This window comes from Pongo abelii, chromosome 20 (genome assembly GCF_028885655.2).
Source record: "Pongo abelii isolate AG06213 chromosome 20, NHGRI_mPonAbe1-v2.0_pri, whole genome shotgun sequence".
Taxonomy (NCBI): domain Eukaryota; kingdom Metazoa; phylum Chordata; class Mammalia; order Primates; family Hominidae; genus Pongo; species Pongo abelii.
The window spans coordinates 3,640,540-3,660,846 of record NC_072005.2 but is presented as its reverse complement, the minus strand read 5'-3'; the positions used below and the strand labels follow the sequence as shown (position 1 = coordinate 3,660,846).

Genomic DNA, 20,307 nt, shown 5'->3' with positions numbered 1-20,307 from the left:
TCTCTGTTCTTGAAGCTCATAAAGCCTCTTTTCTGACTCTGACGGCTTGCGTTAGGTTTGAGTCCCTTGCAACCAAGAGTGGCTTAGCTAGGACACCCCCTCACCCAGCAACTTGAGATCTGGGGCCGGGGCCTTGTGAACAGTGTCAGGAATTCTAAGAGTTGGGGAGAGAAGCCCACCAAGGGCCAGAGGCACAGGGGACCTGCAGACGGCCTGCCACTGGCTGGGGTGGAGTCTGGGATCTCTGGGGTCTGAGGGGCCCACTTCCCGCCAGGCCGAAGCCAGACAATACCAAGGGGAAACAGGGTCTACCCAGTAAGGTCTTTATTGGCCTCCAGGGCCCTGGTCCAGCCCCACTGTGGGGTCACATGGAAACCCAGGTTGGGGAGCTGCCTCTTGTCTCACAAAAGTCCACGTCCTCCGGGAAAACGGCAAGTCCTCGGTGCGGGGGTCGGGGTGCCGGGCCCACCACGCTACAACTTCTTGTTCTTGCCCAGCCGGTTGTGGCGCCAGATGTTCTGTTTCCGCAGCAGCCGCCAGTACTCCCGGCTCTCGGGGTCCAGCTCCTCCAGGGTCTTTGGGGGACCCAAGTTCATCTCGAACAGCCTGACGGGGGTACAGGCAGGAATCAGAGCTACGCGGTGACCCCTGGGCTCCCTGGTGTCCTGGGCGCCTCGGGCAGAGGTGGCGACGGGGCTGGGTCCCAGGCCCACTGGTTGGCTGCATGATCTCAGGGTGGTCCCTCCCCGACCCTGGGCTGGGTGGGTCCCTGGCCAAGCAGCAATGGAGCCAACCCCATCCCAATGGCACATCTGAGGCTGGCACACGCCAAGCCCTCTCCTGCCCCCCATCGCTGTCCACATCATGCCACCCGCCCCCACTTGCTCAGCCGTCCTGACCCTCCCCAGCCTTCAGATCAGCTTGGGGCCACAGCAGGACCCTTCCTGCAGCCCACAGCCCTGCCTTGCCTCCTCCCTCTCTCGCCCTCCTCACTCTGCTCCACACAGGCCTCCCCGCTGTTCCTCCAGCACACCAGGTGCAGTCCTGCCCCGGGGCCTTTGCACAGGCTGTGCCCGCTGCCTGGAAAGCCCCTTCCACCCACACCTGTCTTGGCTTCTGTGTCCCCCAAACCTCAAACTAGAGCAGCCAAACACCCCGGCTCTGTCCCTCATTCTCCTGCCCTCTTCCCGGAAGTGTCGCCACCACAGCTGCCTGACTTCCTGCTTCCTGTCTGCCTCCCCAGCTAGCTCCGCCAGGGTGGGCACTTGTGTCTGTTTCGAGCCCTTCTGTATCCCTCAAGCCTGGAGCAGGGCCTGACGTGCAGTCAGTGGTCAGTGAGTATTTGCAGGACGGGCGCGGCAGCTCACGCCTGTACTCCCAGCACTTTGGGAGGCCGAGGTGGGCGGATCACCTGAGGTCAGGAGTTCAAGGCCAGCCTGGCCAACAGGGAGAAACCCCGTCTCTACTAAAAATACAAAATTAGGCCAGGCGTGGTGGCTCACACCTGTAATCCCAGCACTTTGGGAGGCCAGGGCGGGCGGATCATGAGGTTATCAGGAGTTCGAGACCAGCCTGGCAAACATGGTGAAACCCTGTCTCTACTAAAAATACAAAAATTAGCTGGGTGTGACGGCAGGCACCTGTAATCCCAGCTACTAGGGAGGCTGAGGCAGGAGAATCATTTGAACCTGGGAGGCGGAGGTTGCAGTGAGCCGAGATCACACCACTGCACTTTAGCCTGGGCGACAAGAGCAAAACTCCGTGTCAAAAAAAAAAAAAAAAAATTAGCCAGGCATGGTGGCGCATGCCTGTAATCTCAGCTACTCTGGAGGCTGAAGCAGGAGAACTGCTTGAACCCAGGAGGCAGAGGTTGCAGTGAGCCAAGACCACATGACTGCATTCCAGACTGGGTGAAGAAAAAAATTTTTTTTTTTTTTTTTTTTTTTTTGAGACCAAGTCTCCCTCTGTTGCCCAGGCTGGAGTACAGTGGCGTGATCTCAGCTCACTGCAAGCTCCGCCTTCCAGGCTCAAGCAATTCTCGTGCCTCAGCCTCCCAAGTAACTGGGACTACAGGCATGAGCCATCACACCCGGCTAATTTTTATATTTTTAGTAGAGACGAGGTTTCACCATGTTGGCCAGGCTGGTCTCGAACTCTTGACCTCAGGTGATCCAAACGCCTCGCCTCCCAAAGTGCCAGGATTACAGGTGTGAGCCACAGAGCCCAGCCTGAAAAAAAATTTTTTAAAGTATTTGCTTAAGAAAAAAGAGCATTGTTTTAGGTACTTGACATGTGTTCTAATCTCATGAATTCCTCACAGCCCTCTGAGGGAGAGATGGGTCCCATCACCCCGTTACAGATGGGACCACCCAGGCGCAGAGCCCTGAAGCCCCCTGCCCTGAAGCCAGGATGGGCAGGTGTGACCATTAGGCTCCCGGCTGGAGTGGGGATCCGCCTCTCCGGGAAGGGGTCCTCCTGGGGCGGAGGAAGGAATAGTCAGTGCAGGATGACACAGCCTGGCCTACTCACCATTCAGGGTACTCAGCATCTGGTTTCAGGGGTACATCCTGCCCTTCCTTGTAGATGTTGACGCCCATGGCATATGTGGTGAGCCGGACAGGATCTGTGCATACGTCAGGGTCCTTGAGGGCCTCGCTGGCCACTGCACCTTTTCCCGATTTGGCCCCCTTCATAACTTCGGAGAGGAGAGGGAGAGTCATTTCAGCCCAGCCCCTCCCCTGGAAGCCAAACTTCCCTCACAGAACCCCCTGTCCCAGGTGGCCTCTGCCCCTGGCTGGACTCTGCTACACTCAAAATTTCTTTTTTTTTTTTTTTTGAGACGGAGTCTCGCTCTGTCACCCAGGTGGAGTGCAGTGGCACAATCTCGGATCACTGCAAGCTCTGCCTCCCAAGTTCAAGCCATTCTCCTGCCTCAGACAGTAGCTGGGACTACAGGCGCCCACCACCATGCCTGGCTAATTTTTTTGCAGTTTTAGTAGAGACAGGGTTTCACCATGTTAGCCAGGATGGTCTCGATCTCCTGACCTCGTGATCCGCCCGCCTTGACCTCCCAAAGTGTTGGGATTACAGGCGTGAGCCACCATGCCCGGCCACTCAAAACTTTTTTTTAAAGACAGGGTCTCAGCCAGGCATAGTGGCTCACACCTGTAATCCCAGCACTCTGGGAGGCTGAGGTGGGCAGATCACCTGAGGTCAGGTGAGTTTAAGACCAGCCTGGTCAACATGGTGAAAACTTGTCTCTACTAAAAATACAAAAAAAAATTAGCTGGGCATGGTGGCGTATGCCTGTGATCCCAGCTAACTCGGGAGGCTGAGGCAGGAGAATCACTTGAACCCGGGAGGCGGAGGTTGCACTGAGCCGAGATCGCATCACTGCACTCCAGCCTAGGTTCTGTTACAGAGCAAGATTCCATCTCAAAAAAATAAAAAATCTAAAAAATTAAAAACTAAAGACGGCCCGGCCAGGCGTGGTGGCTCATGCCTGTAATCCCAGCTCTTTGGGAGGCCAAGGCAGACGGATCAAAAGGTCAGGAGGTCGAGACCATCCTGGCTAACATGGTGAAATTCCGTCTCTACTAAAAATACAAAAAAATTAGCCGGGCGTGGTGGCGGGCACCTGTGGTCCCAGCTACTCGGGAGGCTGAGGCAGGAGAATGGTGTGAACCCAGGAGGCGGAGCTTGCAGTGAGCCGAGATTGCGCCACTGCACACTCCAGCCTGGGCGACAGAGCGAGACTCCGTCTGAAGAAAATAAAAAAATAAAAAATAAAAGCCCAGGCTGGAGGGCAGGGGCGCAATCATGGCTCACTGCAGCTTCAAACTCCCAGGCTCAAGTGATCCTCCTGCCTCAGCCTCCCAAGTAGCTGATATCACAGTTGTGAGCCACCATGCCCCACTTATTTTTATTTATTTATTTATTTTGAGACAGAGTCTCACTGTGTCGCCCAGGCTGGAGTGCAGTGGCGTGATCTCGGCTCACTGCAACCTCCGCCTCCCGGGTTCAAGCAGTTCTCCTGCCTCAGCCTCCTGAGTAGCTGGGATTACAGACATGTGCCACCACGCCCCGCTAATTTTTGTATTTTTAGTAGAGCTAGGGTTTCACCATGTTGGTCAGGCTGATCTTGAATTCCTGACCTCGTGATCCACCTGCATCAGCCTCCCAAAGTGCTGGGATTACAGGCGTGAGCTACCGCGCCAGGCAATTTTTTTTTTTAAATACAAACAGGGTCCTGCTATGTTGCCCAGGCTGGTCTCGAACTCCTGGGTTCAAGGGATCGATCCTCCCTCCTTGGCCTCCCAAAGTGCTGGGAATAAAGGTGTGAGCCACCGTGCCTGGCCTCAAAATCACTTTAAAGTGGGATTTGGACATAGCATTAAGCAACTTTAAGTGGGATTTGGACATAACATTAAGTAACACCGATGCTTGGAATGACCAAGTCATTCAAGTTATATTTTGTCTGCTATGTGTCTGTCTTTAAAGCCGCACATCGGACAATTTCCCCCTTTCAACAAAGGAGATCAGGCAAGGCTGTATCCAGCTAAACCTTAATAACCTTGTTTTGTTCTTGCTGAAGTGGCTAATTAAATGGGCTCCTTAATTTCTTTGAATTTTTGGTAACGTATTGGCCAAGGTCTCCCAGCGATTTGGAGGCAGGCAGAGAAACAGAACTGGAACCCAAGTTCATGACCTCCCCAGAGTCCCCTCAAATCCCTTCCAACCCGCGCCTGCGCAGTGAAACGCGTGGGCTCCACGTAACCCACATCCTCCTCCCAGGCAGCTCCGCCCCAAGCTGGCGCCTGCGCCCTGGGTCCAATCGCTAAAGTATCTCCGAGCCAGACGCCCGAGCACCAAGCGGCGCTGGGTCCCTCAAACTGCGCCTGCGCATATAGCCTGACATCCGCCTCTCTGCGCTTGCGCATTAGTTCTAGCACTACCTTCCCAACCACCGTCTGCGCACTGTCAATTCCTCAGTGCACCCACCGTTCCCATTTGGTTCCTCTTAACCCAGCTCACCTGGTTTCTTGGCATAATCCCGGGCTAGGAGTCTTACGGAAGTGGCGGGGTTTAGGAGCTCCCGGGCCCCCCAGCCGGCCCACGTCCGGGTAGCCCCGAAAAGGCGTTTGGTCGCCATGACGTATTGCGGGCAGCTTGCACGTGCACGTTTCCGGAAGACGTCCGTGGCCCAAGGGTGCTTGGGAGTTGTAGGCCCCGTGGAGGTGTCTGGGGAATGTAGTCTCCCAAGCTTTCATAATCTATGATGATTTCTTTAGACTTTTGTGGACGTACAGTTACTGTAGGAGGAGGCGTTCAAGGGATATTTCATTGACTTCTTGCCCTTCTTCAATTACATAACATTTACTAAAAATATCACACTTTATATGTTCCTGATTCCATCCAATGAGTAATTATTCAAAGCTTTAAAGTTAAAAAAAGATTAACAATGAGTCTAATATAGTCCAGTAGGGCTGGAGTCTAATCACTGTTAATTTTTATAACATTATATTTTTAACATTATTATATATAACATATAGTATATGTTATACAATACATATAATATATAGTATGTTTTATATATAATATATAAATTAATAATATATATTTTATATATTCTTTTCCAGCTCTACTACTGCTAAATCCTTAACCCGCTTGATCTAATTTAATCCTCACAATTAGGAGGTAGGTACTATTTTTTCCCCAGCTTATAGTGAGGAAACTGAGTTCTCAGAGGTAAAGTTCCCAGGCCGACCCCAAATCCATGGTGCACCAATCTGTCTCCCTACTGTGAGCCAAACCGGAAGTCCGTCTTCAACAGGGTCTCCACGACTTTTCCGGTGCCTCAAGGTCCCAAGGAAACCACATCTCACACTTCTTTAATATTTCCCAACCCCACTTCTCCCTATCTGCCATCCTTTGGAATAATGAACACAGCCCCCAGAGCCAGGCAGTGATTATTAACCCTATTTTGCAGGAGAAGAAACAGGTCCTGGGGCCAGCCAGGGCAGTCTGCGGGCCGGGAAGCCTGGGATTCGAACCCCGGCTCCAACACCTGCCGTTGTCCCAGCGCCCCCGCGTGGCGAGACTGGCTGGGAGAACTACATTTCCCAGCAGGCCTCGCGAGGCCGCGCATGCTCAATGGGCCAGGGCGCTGCGCGGATCGAGGAGCAGGCGCCGGGACCGGGAATCCCCGAGCTGCGCCTTCTGGGGTGCGCTGCCCGGGCTATGTCGGGGCCGTCCGTGGGGCGCGGGGTCCTGGAGGCTGCGCGGGGCTGAGGCGGCCTCGATTTGGGAAGTGAGTGTCCTCGAGGTGCAGAGCGCGGTCTGAGTCGGCGCTTGAGGTCTTCGGTCTGAGGGCGGACTAGGGTCTGGACTTGGGGCTGGGTCCTGAAGTCGGGGTCTGAGTCTGGAGTCGATCTTGGGGTAGCATTGGAGGTTTGGAGACTGGGGTCCGCCTTATGGCGTCTTGGGTCTCTGGTATTAAGTCCAGGGTCCTGGGTCTAAGTTCTGGATGGAAGTATTGGGGGTTGAGGTCATGGGACTGGGGTCTTGGGTCTGGGGTCTTGGGGACCTGCCTCTGACCAGTCTGTAGAGTCAGGGTGTGAGGTCTGGGTCTCCAGCCTGGGTTCCGCGTCTCGAGGGAGGAGGACCTGGAAGAACCAGGGCTGGAGTGAACAGACTCCATTAGTTGAGAGAAGTCTGGGATGACACAGGGGCTCGGGAAGCCACTTGCCTCACACCTCCCTATTCTGTGCCTCAGTTTCTTCATCTGTAAAATGGGAATCCTAACTTCCTTGCAAGGGTTAGTGGGGATTAAATTACGTGCCCTGTATGAACAGTACCCAGCTAGAGCCTAGCACCGGATAGGCACCCGGGAAACCTCAAGTTTTTTGTTTTTCGGGTTTGTTTGTTTGTTGTTTTTTTTTTTAAGACAGGGCCTCACTCTGTCACCCAGGCTGGAGTGCAGTGGCATAATCAAGGCTCACTGCAGCCTCTGCCTCCCCTGGCTCAGGTGATCCTCCCACCTCAGCCTCCCAAGTAGCTGGGACTACAGCCTACACCACCACCCCTAGCTAGTTTTTTTTTGTTTTTTTTTGTTTTGTTTGAGACAGAGTCTCGTCTGTTGCCCAGCCTGGAGTGCAATGGCGCGATCTCAGCTCACTGCAACCTCCGCCTCCCAGGTTCAGGCAATTCTCCTGCCTCAGCCTCTTGAGTAGCTGGGATTACAGCTGCCTGCCACCACACCCGGCTAATTTTTTGTATTTTTAGTAGAGACGGAATTTCACCATGTTAGTCAGGCTGGTCTCAAATTCCTGACCTCATGATCTGCCCGCCTCGGCCTCACAAAGTGCTGGGAATTACAGGCGTGAGCCACTGTGCCTGGCCTTAATTTTTTGTATTTTTCATAGAGAGAGGGTCTTGTTATGTTGCCCAGGCTGATCTTGAACTCCTGGGTTCAGTCAGCCCTTCTGGGCCTCCCAAAATTCTGGGATTACAAGCATGAGCCACTGTACCCGGGCGAAACCTCAGCGCTGACTCTCTCTCTTTCAGCTGCCTGAAGATGCCAGCCTAAGCCTGGAGCCCAGGCATGGACTTCCCCACAATTTCCCGATCCCCTTCGAGGCCTCCAGCCATGGATTTGGAGGGGCCCAGGGACATTCTTGTGCCCTCCGAGGACCTCACCCCTGACAGCCAGTGGGACCCTGTGCCAGGAGGCCCCGGCAGCCTCAGTCGGATGGAACTTGATGAGTCAAGCATTCAGGAGCTGGTGCAGCAGTTTGAAGCTCTGCCGGGCGATCTGGTGGACCCATCCCCAGATGGAGCCCCCTGTCCCCTACACATTGCCACAGGCCACGGCCTGGCCTCCCAGAAAATTGCTGATGCCCACGGGCTCCTGTCTGCCGAAGCTGGCCGGGATGACCTGCTGGGCCTCTTGCACTGTGAGGAATGCCCGCCTTCCCAGACTGGTCCTGAAGAGCCTCTAGAGCCTGCCCCCCGACTGTTGCAGCCCCCTGAGGACCCAGATGAGGATTCTGACTCCCCAGAATGGGCGGAGGGGGCCTCTGCTGAGCAGGAGGGCAGCAGGAGCTCAAGCAGTTCCCCGGAACCCTGGCTGGAGACGGTGCCTCTAGTCACACCTGAAGAGCCACCCGCTGGTGCCCAGGTAGTGCCCGCCCCGCCCTCCAGGTGTCCTGGACTGCCTGGAACCAAGCAGGGGGACTCAGTCGTGCCCCTCCTCTATCTTCTTCCAGAGCCCCGAGACCCTGGCTTCCTACCCTGCCCCGCAGGAGGGTGAGTGTCCCGCCCACCCTAGCCTCAGGCACTGAAGGCCCTTAGACAGCCAGAATCAGGCTCCCCAGCCTGGCAACAGCTTGCCAGTAAGGACGAGGTTCTCAGGAGGCTCTGAGGGTGGTTTTGAGCAGATCCCAGCTGGCCAGGGAGAGGAGAGCCAGCCTGGAGAAGGGGGTAGAGTGAGAAGGGGACTGTGGGGCAGCTTCGGCCATTGGCAGCACTGGGTTCTAGAACCGGGCTTGGCAAATCATCATCGTCGGGCCAGACCCAACTCACTGCCTGCTCATGTAGGTCTCGAGTTAAAGATGGTTTTTGCGTTTTGGGGCTTTTTTTTTTTTTACTTTTTTTGATGACTTCTGTTATCCAGGCTGGAGTGCAGTGGCTCGATCTCAGCTCACTGCAACCTCCATCTCCCGGGTTCAAGCGATCCTCCCACCTCAGTTTCCCAAATAGCTGAGACTACAGGTGCGTGCCACCACGCCCAGCTAATTTTATTTTGTATTTATTTGGGTAGATATGGGGTTTCACCATGTTGCCCAAGCTGGTTTCAAACTCCTGAGCTCAAGCGATCTGCCTGCCTCAGCCTCCCAGAGTGCTGGGATTACAGGCGTGAGCCACCATGCCCAGGTGGCCTTTGCATTTTTAATTGATTTTTTTTCATTGAAAGAAGAATACTATTTCTTTCTTTCTTTTTTTTTTTTTGAGACAGAGTCTGTCACCCAGGCTTGGAGTGCAGTGGCGTGATCCTGGCTCACTGCAGCCTCCACCTCCTGGGTTCAAGCGATTCTCCTGCCTCAGCCTCCCAAGTAGCTGGGATTACAGGTGCTCGCCACCACGCCCAGCTAATTTTTGTATTTTTAGTAGAGATGAGGTTTCACTGTGTTGGCCAGGCTGGTCTTGAACTCCTGACCTTGTGATCCACCCGCCTTGGCCTCCCAAAGTGCTGGGATTACAAGCTTGAGCCACCACGCCTGGCCAAAAAATACTATCTGTTGACATGTGAAAATGATATGCTAGGCTGGATATGGTGGCTGACACCTGTAATCCCAGCTCTTTGGGAGGATCGCTTGAGCCCAGGAGTTGGAGACCAGCCTGGGCAACGTAGCAAGACCCCATCCCTACAAAAAATGTTTAAAGTTAGCCAGGCATGGCAGTACATGCCTGTAGTCCCAGCTACTCAGGAGGTTGAGGCGGGAGAAGTTCTTGAGCCCAGGAGGTCGAGACTGTGGTGAGCTGAGATCACACCACTGCACTACAGCCTTGGCAACAGAACGAGACTCTATCTCAAAAATAAAAAGATGCAATTCAAATTTCAGTGTGCATAAGCCCAGCGCGGTGGCTCACGCCTATAATCCCAGCACTTTGGGAGGCCGAGGTGGGCAGATCACGAGGTCAGGAGTTCGAGACCAGCCTGGCCAACATTGGTGAAACCCCGTCTCTACTAAAAATACAAAAATTAGCCGGGCATGGTGGTGCATGCCTGTAATCCCAGCTACTCAGGAGGCTGAGGCAGGAGAATCACATGAACCCGGGAGGTGGAGGTTGCGATGAGCCGAGATCACGCCATTGCACTCCAGCCTGGGCAATAGAGTGAGACTCCGTCTCAAACAAAAACAAAAACAAATTTCAGTGTACATAAATAAAGTTCTACTGGTACACATCATGCTTGGTTATTTGTGTGTTGTGCATAGCTGCTCTGCTGTTAGAATGGCAGAGGTGAGTAGCTGCAGCAGAGACCCTGCAACCTACAAGGCTGAAAATATTTACTCTTTGGCCCTTTACAGAAAATGTTTGCCAATCCCTGCCCTAAAAGCGTGGGAAGAACAATTTCTGGCCCTCTGGAATGTTCTGGACTTTTTTTTCAGTGGTGCAGTCTCAGCTCACTTCAACCTCTGCTGCCCGGGTTCAAGTGATTCTCCTGCTTCAGCCTCCTGAGTAGCTGAGATTACAGGCGTCCGCCACCGTGCCCAGCTAAGTTTTGTATTTTTAGTAGAGATGGGGTTTCGCCATCTTAGTCAGGCTGGTCTCAAACTCCTGACCTTGTGATCCACCCACCTCGGCCTCCCAAAATGCTGGGATTACAGGTGTGAGCCACCACGACCAGCCGGTGTTCTACACTTTCCTAAGGATATAGGTTGGATAGTAAGTTCTGGCCAGGAAGGGTGGCTCACATCTGTAATCTCAACACTCTGGGAGGCTGATGTGGGAGGATCGCTTGAGCCTAGGAGTTCGAGACCAGCCTGGGCCACACAGCAAAACCCTGTCTCTACAAAAATAAAATCCCCCCCAAAAATTAGCCGGGCACATGGCATGGGTCTGTAATCCCAGCTACTTGGGAGGCTGAGGTGGGAGGATCACTTAAAGCTGCAGTGAGCTAAGATTGTGCCACTGCACTCCAGCCTGGGTGACACAGGGAGACCATGTCTCAAAAAAAAAAAGAAAAAAAAAACACTTCTGTGGTTGTACAGAGAAGAACTGGTTTGAACCTATAGCTCTAAGAAGGTTCTAGAATCGAGCAGAGCTGTGACACCTACGGAGTTCCAGGGCTTGGCATTTTGTCTGTGTTTCTAGGGTAAAGGAACCTGGGCTGATGAGAATGCTCAGAATTGGTGAACAGAGGCATCTGGTTCTACTCAGACTGGAGAATTCTAGAACCATGGAGGGAATAGTTATCTGGTGTTCTAGAACCCTGGGCAGAGCTGTCCAATTATAGTGTAATCAGAAAGTTCTAGATGGAACTACAATAGAAATACAACGTGAGCCATATGTGATTTAAAATTTTGTAGTTATCCACATTAAAAAATTAAAAACAGGTGAAATAACTTTTTTTTTTTTAAACTGAGACGGAGTCTCGCTCTGTCGCCCAGGCTGCAGTGCAGTGGCACAATCTCAGCTCACCGCAACCTCCGCCTCCCAGGTTCAAGCGATTCTCTCGCCTCAGCCTCCTGAGTAGCTGGAACTATAGGCGTACGCCACCATACCTGGCTAAGAAATTAACTTTAATAACATTTTAATTAAGCTAACATATTTAAAATATTATTTCAACATACAATCAATATTTTTAATTTACTTTTTTTATTTTTTTGAGACACAGTCTCACCCTGTTGCCCAGGCTGGAGTGCAGTGGTGCAATCTTGGCTCACTGCAACCTCTGCCTCCTGGGTTCAAGTGATTCTCCTTCCTTAGCCTCCCGAGTAGCTGGGATTACAGGCGCCTGCCACCGGGCTCAGCTAATTTTGGTATTTTTAGTAGAAATAGGGTTTCACCATGTTGGCCAGGCTGGTCTCAAACTCCTGACCTCGGGTGATCCGCCCGCCTCTGCCTCCCAAAGTGCTGGGATTACAGGCGTGAACCACCATGCCTGGCCTTAAATTACTTTTTTTCATACTAAATCTTCGATATCTAGTGTGTATTTTCTATTTACATCTCTATTCAGTCGAGCCACATTTCAAGTCTGTGATAGATCCATGTGCCTGGTAGCTACCACAGTGAATGGCACATCTCTGTAGAACCCCAGAGTGGAGCTCTTGTTCCAGAATGCTCAGATCATGAAGGATAGTGGGCAGAACCGACTGTGGTATAGGGTGAATTTCACTTAGGGGTGTTCAGAACTGGGCCCTACGCCTGTGGTTCTAAACCAAAGAGCCGTAGTTACTGGTTAGAATGTTCTAGGGCCACCGGCAGAGCTGTCTGGCTCTGGGTAGCTCAGGGAATTCTAGAACCATGGGAGTAAAGCTTTTTTTTTTTTCTCCTTTTTGTTTTTGGAGACGGAATCTTGCTCTGTCGCCCAGGCTGGTGTGCAGCGGCGCGATCTCCCTCGGCTCACTGCAACCTCCACCTCCTGGGTTCAAGTGATTCTCCCGCCTCAGCTTTCAAGTAGCTGGGATTACAGGCACGCGCCACCACGCCCAGCTAATTTTTGTATTTTTAGTAGAGACGGGGTTTGGCCATGTTGGCCAGGCTGGGATTACAGACGTGAGCCACCGCACCCAGCCAGAAGTAAAGCTTTATGTAGTTCTGGGCTGGGTTGGGAGTATTCTAGAACTGTTCTAGAATTCTCCTGGAACAGAATTGTTTGTTCCTTGACTGGTCAGGTAATTCTTAGAATCCCTGGTGTAGCCAAAGGTGTGAACTACTGAAGGAGATTCTAGAACCACAGAAAGAGCTGCCTGACGTGATTGTGATGAAGATGTTCTGGAATCATGGAGCAGAGAAGTCTGATTCTAGGGTGATAATAAGTTTCTAAAACTCCTGACAGAATTGTTATGAGATCTGTCAGAGAGTTCTGGAATCAAAGGTCAGAACCAACTGGGGTTCTGGACAGTATGGGAATTTTAGACAAGCAGCCAGTTCTGTCTCTATTCTGGGCAGTTCTACAACCCAGGAACACAGCTGACTGCTATCCTGGGCTGACTGGAGACAGTTCTAGAACAGTGGGCAGAGCTGGCCAGTTCTAGATTGATTGAGGGAATTCCAGAACCAAGAAGCAGGGGTCCACTGTGGTTCTAGAATGTTGTGGAGGTTTAGAAGTAGGAGTGGGGGGTGGGGCACGATGGCTCACGCGTGTCATCCCAGCACTTTAGGAGGCCAAGGCGGGAGGATCACTTGAGGTCAGGAGTTTGAGACCAGCCTGGCCAACATGGCGAAACCCCATCTCTACTAAAAATACAAAAACTAGCCAGGCATGGTGGTGGGTGCCTGTAATCCCAGCTACTCATGAGACTGAGGCAGGAGAATCATTTGAACCCGGGAAGCGGAGGTTGCAGTGAGCTGAGATCATACCACCGAGCTCCAGCCTGGGCGACAGAGCGAGACCATGTCAAAAAAAAAAACCAGGAGTGGGACTGTCTGGTTCTGGCCTGATCATGGAATTCTGGGGACACGGGGTGAAGGTATCTGTGGGTGCTAGATCTGGCTTTGCATCCAGCCATGGCCTGGACTCACTGGCTTTTCCCACCTGTGAGTCCTTGAGGGATGGACAGAAGGTTCTAGACCTGTGAGGGCCGGGCTGCTTGGATGGTTCTAGAACAGTGGGCTGTGCTTCCTGGCTGGAGAGTGCTAAGCCACCAGCTAGAACACTGTGTCTCCCGGCCATCTCGGAGAGCGCAGCCCTGGGGCAGAGCCTGTGGGAGTGGGCCCCTGAGGGCCAACCCTCTCCGCTGTCGCCCTCAGTGCCTGGTCCCTGTGACCATGAAGACCTCCTGGACGGTGTCATATTTGGGGCCAGGTACCTGGGGTCCACCCAGCTGGTGTCGGAACGGAACCCGCCCACCAGCACGCGCATGGCCCAGGCCCGGGAGGCCATGGACCGTGTCAAGGTGAGGGGGCAGCCGGGGGCGGGCGGGCAGGCGGGTGGGCTGCAGGCTGGGTCTGTAGGGGCCTCCACCTCCCACGCCGCCACCCACAGGCCCCCGATGGGGAGACCCAGCCCATGACGGAGGTGGACCTGTTCGTCTCCACCAAGAGGATCAAGGTCTTGACAGCGGACTCCCAGGTACGGGGCAGGGACCCGCCGCAGGGATGCGGGCGGGGTGATCGAGCGTGGCACGGCCCCCCAGCCCACCCAGGCTGCCTCTCCCGCCCCCAGGAGGCCATGATGGACCACGCCCTGCATACCATCTCCTACATAGCCGACATCGGCTGCGTGCTGGTGCTGATGGCGCGGCGGCGGCTGGCGCGGAGGCCGGCACCCCAGGACCACGGCCGCCGCCTCTACAAGATGCTCTGCCATGTGTTCTACGCGGAGGACGTGAGCAGCCAGGGCGCGGGGCCGCCCTCCTGAGGCCCTCCTCACTGCAACTGTCGCCTCCCTCACTGGGCCGTGCATTTAACCTCCCTCCCATAAGCTTATTTTTTAGTTCTTTTTTTTTTTGGGACAAGGTCTCCTTCTGTCACCCAGGCTGGAGTGCAGTGGCGCAATCATAGTTACTGCAGCCTCAACCTTCCAGGCTCAAGCGATCCTCCCACTTCAGCCTCCCTAGTAGCTGGGACCGCGGGGGTATCACCATGCCTGGCTAATTTTTGTATTTTTTATAGAGACAGGGTCTCGCTCTGTCGCCCAGGTGAACATGGTCTCAAACTCCTGGGCTCAAGCGATCCACCCACCGCAACCTCCCAAAGTGCTGCGATTACAGGCGTGAGCCACCATGTCCAGCCTCCCATAAGCCTCCAAGACTCTCGGCCGACTCCCCGAAACCTTGCCCACTCCTGGGCTGTCCCTGCCACCCATCAGGCCCACTGCCTCCCTCATCGTCCCCCCGGCCCAGGGCTGCCCCTCCCCTTCCTTCTCCCCGTAGATTCCCCAAGATACGGCTGTCTCTCCACCTCCCCCAAAGCCCCAGGGCAGGAGGCTGTGTCCTGGGACTCTCACCCAGGAGGGCTCAGCTCTGAGGACCCTGGGGACTTTGGGGACCTGAAGGAGGTGGGTGGGACACCCCAGGGACGCGCCGCCCCTCCCCGCAGGCCCAGCTCATTGCCCAGGCCATCGGCCAGGCCTTCGCCGCCGCCTACAGCCAGTTCCTACGGGAAAGCGGTATTGACCCCAGCCAGGTGGGCGCGCACCCGAGCCCAGGCGCCGGCCACCTCCACAACGGGGACCTGGACCACTTCTCCAACAGTGACAACTGCCGAGAGGTGAGTGAGGCGTTGGGCAGCCCCCGCCTGGCCCCTGCTCATGCACGCACCTTCACCAGGCCCTGCCGAGCAGCCTCCACACCCGCTCTGTGTCCCAGGTGCACCTCGAGAAGCAGCGAGGGGAGGGCCTGGGCGTGGCCCTGGTGGAGTCGGGCTGGGGCTCCCTGCTGCCCACAGCCGTCATCGCCAACCTGCTGCATGGGGGGCCTGCCGAGCGCTCGGGGGCCCTCAGCATCGGGGACCGCCTGACTGCCATCAACGGGACCAGCCTGGTGGGGCTGCCTCTGGCTGCATGCCAGGCTGCTGTCCGCGTGAGTTTCCCGGGGTGGTGGGGCCCCCACACTCCCAGGAAGGGGAGCTGAGTCCCAGAGAGGTCTCCTCCCTGGCCAGGTCTCTCCAGCCCAGCCAGGAGGGACAAAGTCGAACTTTTAAGTCCTGCCTACTGGTGTGCCCTCGGGGAAACTGAGGCCTGGAGAAGGGAGGCCACTTGTCCAGGGCACCTCCCTAGTACCAGAGCCAGGATGGAAATGTGGGTGGCCCAGCTCCAGGGCTGGGCCACTCTCTCTCTAACAAGAAACAGCTGATTTCTGCGGGGGTTTGTTTGTTTGAGACAAGGTCTCACTCTCTTGCCCAGGCTGGAGTGCAGCGGTGCACCTGGCTCATTGCAGCCTTGACCTCCTGGGCTCAAGCAGTTCTCCTGCCTCAGCCTCCCGAGTAGCTGGGACCACAGGTGTGCACCACCATGCCCAGCTAATTCTTTTACTTTTTGTAGAGATGGAGTCTCACTATGTTGGCCAGGCTGGTCTTGAACTCCTGGCCTCAAGAGATCCACCTGCCTTGGCCTCCCACAGTGCTGGGATTACAGGCATGAGCCGCTGTGCCTGGCCATGTTTTTGGGTCTTAACCTTTGTCGCTCAGATGGGGAAACTGAGGCCCAGTGCTAGGGAGGGGCCTGTCCCCTGTCAGAGGGATGAGGCCACAGGATGAGGCACGCCCATGCAGCCTCTTACGGACGTTTGCAGCCTGCCTGGAGAGCCCAGCCGTCGGCTTGGCTTTTGGCCATAAGGAAGCGATACAACTCGGGTCAGACAGCTTCGACCCCAAGCCCACCGGGCCTGAGTCTGTTCACCACATCTGAGGGGTCTTCCACAATTGAGCCCCTGGACTCCAGGTCTCTGGTTTATAAGAGGGTAAACTGAGGCCCAGAGGGGGCTACAACCTGCCAGGCTGTCCGGCAGCTGAATGAGGCCAATGGCCCCCGCCCCGCAGGAGACGAAGTCGCAGACGTCGGTGATACTCAGCATCGTCCACTGCCCACCCGTCACCACCGCCATCATCCACCGGCCCCATGCCCGCGAGCAGCTGGGCTTCTGCGTGGAGGATGGCATCGTGAGGCCCCGGCCCCTGGCCCGGGGTGGGGGGTAGGGCAGCCCTGAGCATGGCCCCTGAGCAGCCCCCACCTCTTTCCCGTCCCCTTCTTTTTTCCCCCAGATCTGCAGCCTCCTCCGTGGCGGCATCGCCGAGCGTGGGGGCATCCGCGTCGGCCACCGCATCATTGAGATCAATGGGCAGAGTGTGGTGGCCACGCCACATGCCCGCATCATCGAGCTGCTCACCGAGGCCTACGGCGAGGTGTGCGGGTGGTGGGTGATGGCCAGGGGCGCCCCGACATCCCCCACGAGCCCAGGCCTGCCCTGAGCCCCGTTCCGCCTCCGCTCCCCAGGTGCATATCAAGACGATGCCAGCTGCCACATACCGCCTCCTTACAGGCCAGGAGCAGCCCGTGTACCTGTGACCACCTCGTCCCTTGCCTGCCACCGTGCCTTCGCCTCCATGGCCCCGGAGCCCCATCCTGGGCCTGCCCTGGCTGGCCAGGACCCCAGTGGTTCTTGGTCCTGTATGATTTCCTAATATAAAAACAGTAAAAGCTTATGCAGTTGGCAAAGTCTCAGATCAGGGTCTATGGGACTGAGGACTTGTCCTTCCCGGAAGCCACTAGAAGCCGGTGCTGTGAAAATACTCTGTTTATTAAAGACCAGGCGGAGGGAGGTGAGGTTGTGGGTTCTGTATGGGAAACTGAGTCCCAGCCCCAGGGAGGGAGAAGGAGGACGGACCAGCTGGCAGCCTGGGAGAGGTCACAGGTCAGTGGCCGGACCCCAGTCGTAGCCGTCTTCATCGGAGGACTCCGCATCGTGGACTCGTGTAAACTTTTGCTTCAGGGCTTCCCGTTCATAGGTTCTGGGGATCAGGAAACAGAATAGATGCTGTGGGTGGGGAGGGTGTGAGCTTTCTCACCATAAACAGGCTGACTGTGCTGGGCACAGTGGGTGTGGGCAGAGATAAGCACATCTGGGCATTCATGGGTAGGGCCTTGTTAACAAACTCCTATGCATCCCTCAAAGCCCCAGCTGCAATATCCTGCCCTTCAAGAAGCCTTCCTAGGCCTCCCAGGAAGTGGATTCCTACTCCCTTGGCCCTGATTATATGGGGCTTAGAGAGGCTCTAGCAGGCTCCATCTTCCCCACTAGGCTAGGGGCACCATGAAGGCATAGCTTGGATCTAGATCTCTTTGTTAACCCCAGAGTCTGAGTCCCAAGGGAAGGGTTGAGGGCCCCCCAATCTGGAATATGGGGTTCTTACCGCATGCTGTCCTGTCGCCACTGACCCTGGGGGTGGCGGCTGTCCACCTTGGAGGAGAGGGAAAGAGGAGCTTCAAAACTCCCCCCAGAGCATGGTGAGTCGAGATCAATAACCACCTCCATCCCATCCCCCACCTTGGCCCGGGCCATGCTGCCCACTTGCTAACCCCGTGACAAGTCTGCAGGTCATCCCCAAATCTAAATGAGAACACTGAGGCTGGGATAGGGGAAGGCCTTAGCTGAGACCTCCTAGCCTGTCGGCAAAAGGGGAATTGGGTTTCTCATCTGTGCGAGTCCTCATAGGGCCACAGCTATGAGTTCATGTACATAAAGGACTTAGTATAGTGGCTGCTCCATATGCAGGCTGCCATGGACAGTTGAGCAGGTTGGGTACTGCACAACCCCAGGAAAATCATTCTAATCAGAGATGTCATCGATTCACAGATTTTTTACATTGACCTAGAGAGGGTGTGGAAGAAGATGCTGAGGCATATACACTAAGAGCTACATACACATTTGTTACTGTTAAACACCCAACTACAGCTGGGCGATTTGTTACTGTTAAACACCCAACTACAGCTGGGCGCCGTGGTTCACGCCTGTACTCCCAGCATTTTGAGATGCCAAGGCAGGAGGATCACTTGAGCCCAGGAGTTAAGAGACCAGCCTGGGCAACACAGCAAGACCACATCTCTGCAAAAAATGAGAAAAAATTAGCTGGGTGTGGGTGGTGGTGTGTGCCTGTGGTCCCAGCTACTCCGGAGGCTGAGATGAGAGGCTCCCTTTAGCTCAGGAGTTGGAGGCTGCAATGAACTATGATTGTACCACTGCACTCCAGCCTGGGCAGCAGGGCAAGACCCTAGCTCTAACATTTAAAAAATATATAAATTAGGTCAAGTTCAAAAAGACACGCAACTACTATGTGCCAAGACTTGGGCTGAGCACATTGAGTGCCACCAAGTCTGATACCATCCACCCTGTGTCCTAGATGGAGGAAACAGGTGCACAGAGGTTAAAATGTTGGCTGGAGGCCAGGTGCGGTGGCTCACGCCTGTAATCCCAACACTCTGAGAGGCCGAGGTGGATCACCTGAGGTCAGGAATCGGAGACCAGCCTGGCCAGCGTGGTGAAACCCTGTCTCTACTAAGAATACCTTAAAAAAAAAAAATTAGCTGGGCATGGTGGTGCTCGCCTGTAATCCCAGCTACCTGGGAGTCTGAGAGAGGAGAAACGCTTGAACACAGGAGGCCAAGGTTGCAGTGAGCCGAGATCGTGCCACTGCACTCTCTAGCCTGGGTGACAGAGCGGGACTCTAACTCAAAAAAAAAAAACATTAGGCCGGGTGCAGTGGCTCACACCTGTAATCCCAGGACTTTGGGAGGCCGAGGCGGGAGTTTGAGACCAGCTTGACCAACATGGAGAAACCCTGTCTCTACTAAAAATACAAAATTAGCCGGGCATGATAGTGCACGCCTATAATCCCAGCTACTCAGGAGGCTGAGACAGGAGAATCGCTTGAACCTGGGAGGCGGAGGTTGTGGTGAGCTGAGATCACACCATCGCACTCCAGCTTGGGCAACAAAAGCAAAACTCCATCTCAAAAAAAAAAAGCCTGGGTGCAGTTGCTCATGCCTGTAATCCCAGCACTTTGGGAGGCCAAGGCGGGTGGATTACAAGGTCAGGAGTTCAAGACCAGCCTGACCAAAGGTGAAACCCCGTCTCTACTAAAAATGCAAAAATCAGCTGGGCATGGTGGCACGTGCCTATAATCCCAACTACTCAGGGGGCTGAGGCAGGAGAATCGCTTGAACCTGGGAGGTGGAGGTTGCAGTGAGCCAAGATTGTGCCATTGCACTCCAGCCTAGGCGACAGAGTGAGACTGTGTCTCAAAAAAAAAAACAACAAAATGCTGCAAGTTGCTCAGTGCCACGTGGGTCTCAGCTACCCCAGGTCTGAGTCCCAGAAACCGATCTGACCAGGGAAGCCGTGTTCGTTGACGTCCTGGTAGAAAACAGGCTCCCAGTGTGCGTCTGCTCTGTGCTGGCATCCCCTCCGGAGATCCTTCCCAGGACTGCCCCCCATGTCCGACGCACCTGGGCCCCCTGATGAGCCGAGATTCTCCCACGATCCCTCGGGCTCTGGGGCTCATCTGCCTGCACGGGCTCTGAGGACCGGGCCAGGGCTGGAGCTGGGGGCTCATCATCCACATCCGTGTAGGGCCCCCCCTCGCCGTCTGTGTAGCCCTCGCCATCCGTGTACGCGCTGCCCTCGCCGTCCGTCTCGTAGTCACTGTTAACACGGCTGTCGCAGCTGAGGTCAGCAGAGCTGTCGGCCAGGCCTCGGTGAGGGAGGTCTAGGTTGTCCTCCAAGGAGCCATCCAGCTGTGGGGTGGGTGTGGATGCTGCGGCTGGCCCCGGCCAGGACCCCAGCCGCCACCCACGACATCCCCCACCTTAAAACTCCAGTCCCAAATCAAGGCGAGGAGCCTGGAGCCTCAGTGGAGGCTTCTCTGTTGACTCCAGGATGGGTTGTATCCATTGACCCTTCACCTGAGAGGCTCAGCCCCCAAATCCAAGCTGAGCCCCAAACCTTGACTCCAGCCCCAAGAGAAGACTCCATTCTTTCTCTCTCTCTCTCTCTCTCTCTCTCTATTTTATGAGAAGGAGTCTCTGTTGCCAGGCTGGAGTGCTGTGGCGCAATCTCTGCTCACTGCAACCTCTGCCTCCTG

At 55.0% G+C, this 20,307-nt stretch overlaps 3 protein-coding genes across 8 annotated transcripts in view; 1 reads left to right on the top strand and 2 right to left on the bottom strand.

The window, feature by feature from the left end:
* Positions 1 to 309: 309 nt before the first annotated feature.
* On the bottom strand, positions 310 to 6,151 carry MRPL54 (mitochondrial ribosomal protein L54). Of its 2 annotated transcripts, none has more exons than XM_054539346.2 (4): positions 5,978 to 6,151; positions 5,035 to 5,312; positions 2,530 to 2,695; positions 310 to 606 (listed from the first exon to the last, which is right to left on the bottom strand). In XM_054539346.2, exons 2-4 carry the CDS (start codon positions 5,150 to 5,152, stop codon positions 474 to 476), a joined length of 417 nt encoding a protein of 138 aa, XP_054395321.2. In that variant the 5' UTR covers positions 5,153 to 5,312; positions 5,978 to 6,151; the 3' UTR covers positions 310 to 473. The 2 variants fall into 2 exon arrangements, with proteins under 2 accessions (XP_054395321.2, XP_024093326.3); XM_024237558.3 differs by having other exon boundaries at positions 5,035 to 5,436; positions 5,978 to 6,122.
* APBA3 (amyloid beta precursor protein binding family A member 3) lies at positions 6,137 to 16,885 on the top strand. Of its 5 annotated transcripts, XM_002828450.6 has the most exons (11): positions 6,137 to 6,310; positions 7,567 to 8,179; positions 8,268 to 8,307; positions 13,480 to 13,625; positions 13,715 to 13,801; positions 13,895 to 14,056; positions 14,770 to 14,940; positions 15,039 to 15,251; positions 16,210 to 16,329; positions 16,432 to 16,572; positions 16,664 to 16,885. In XM_002828450.6, the coding sequence occupies exons 2-11, from the start codon at positions 7,604 to 7,606 to the stop codon at positions 16,733 to 16,735; spliced, it is 1,728 nt and encodes a 575-aa protein (XP_002828496.2). In that variant the 5' UTR covers positions 6,137 to 6,310; positions 7,567 to 7,603; the 3' UTR covers positions 16,736 to 16,885. The 5 variants fall into 5 exon arrangements, with proteins under 5 accessions (XP_002828496.2, XP_009250874.2, XP_054395318.1 ...); XM_009252599.4 differs by lacking the exon at positions 15,039 to 15,251 and having other exon boundaries at positions 6,150 to 6,310; XM_054539343.2 differs by lacking the exon at positions 16,210 to 16,329 and having other exon boundaries at positions 6,150 to 6,310.
* Positions 16,886 to 16,946: 61 nt separating this feature from the next.
* TJP3 (tight junction protein 3) overlaps positions 16,947 to 20,307 on the bottom strand; it is a 32,372-nt gene continuing 29,011 nt past the window's right edge. The window contains exons 19-21 of the mRNA XM_024237557.3: positions 19,673 to 19,960; positions 17,581 to 17,627; positions 16,947 to 17,178 (exon numbers count right to left, since the gene is read on the bottom strand). Coding sequence (XP_024093325.3) covers positions 17,076 to 17,178; positions 17,581 to 17,627; positions 19,673 to 19,960 — 438 coding nt within the window. The 3' untranslated portion in view covers positions 16,947 to 17,075. The remainder of the gene's footprint in view (positions 17,179 to 17,580; positions 17,628 to 19,672; positions 19,961 to 20,307) is intronic.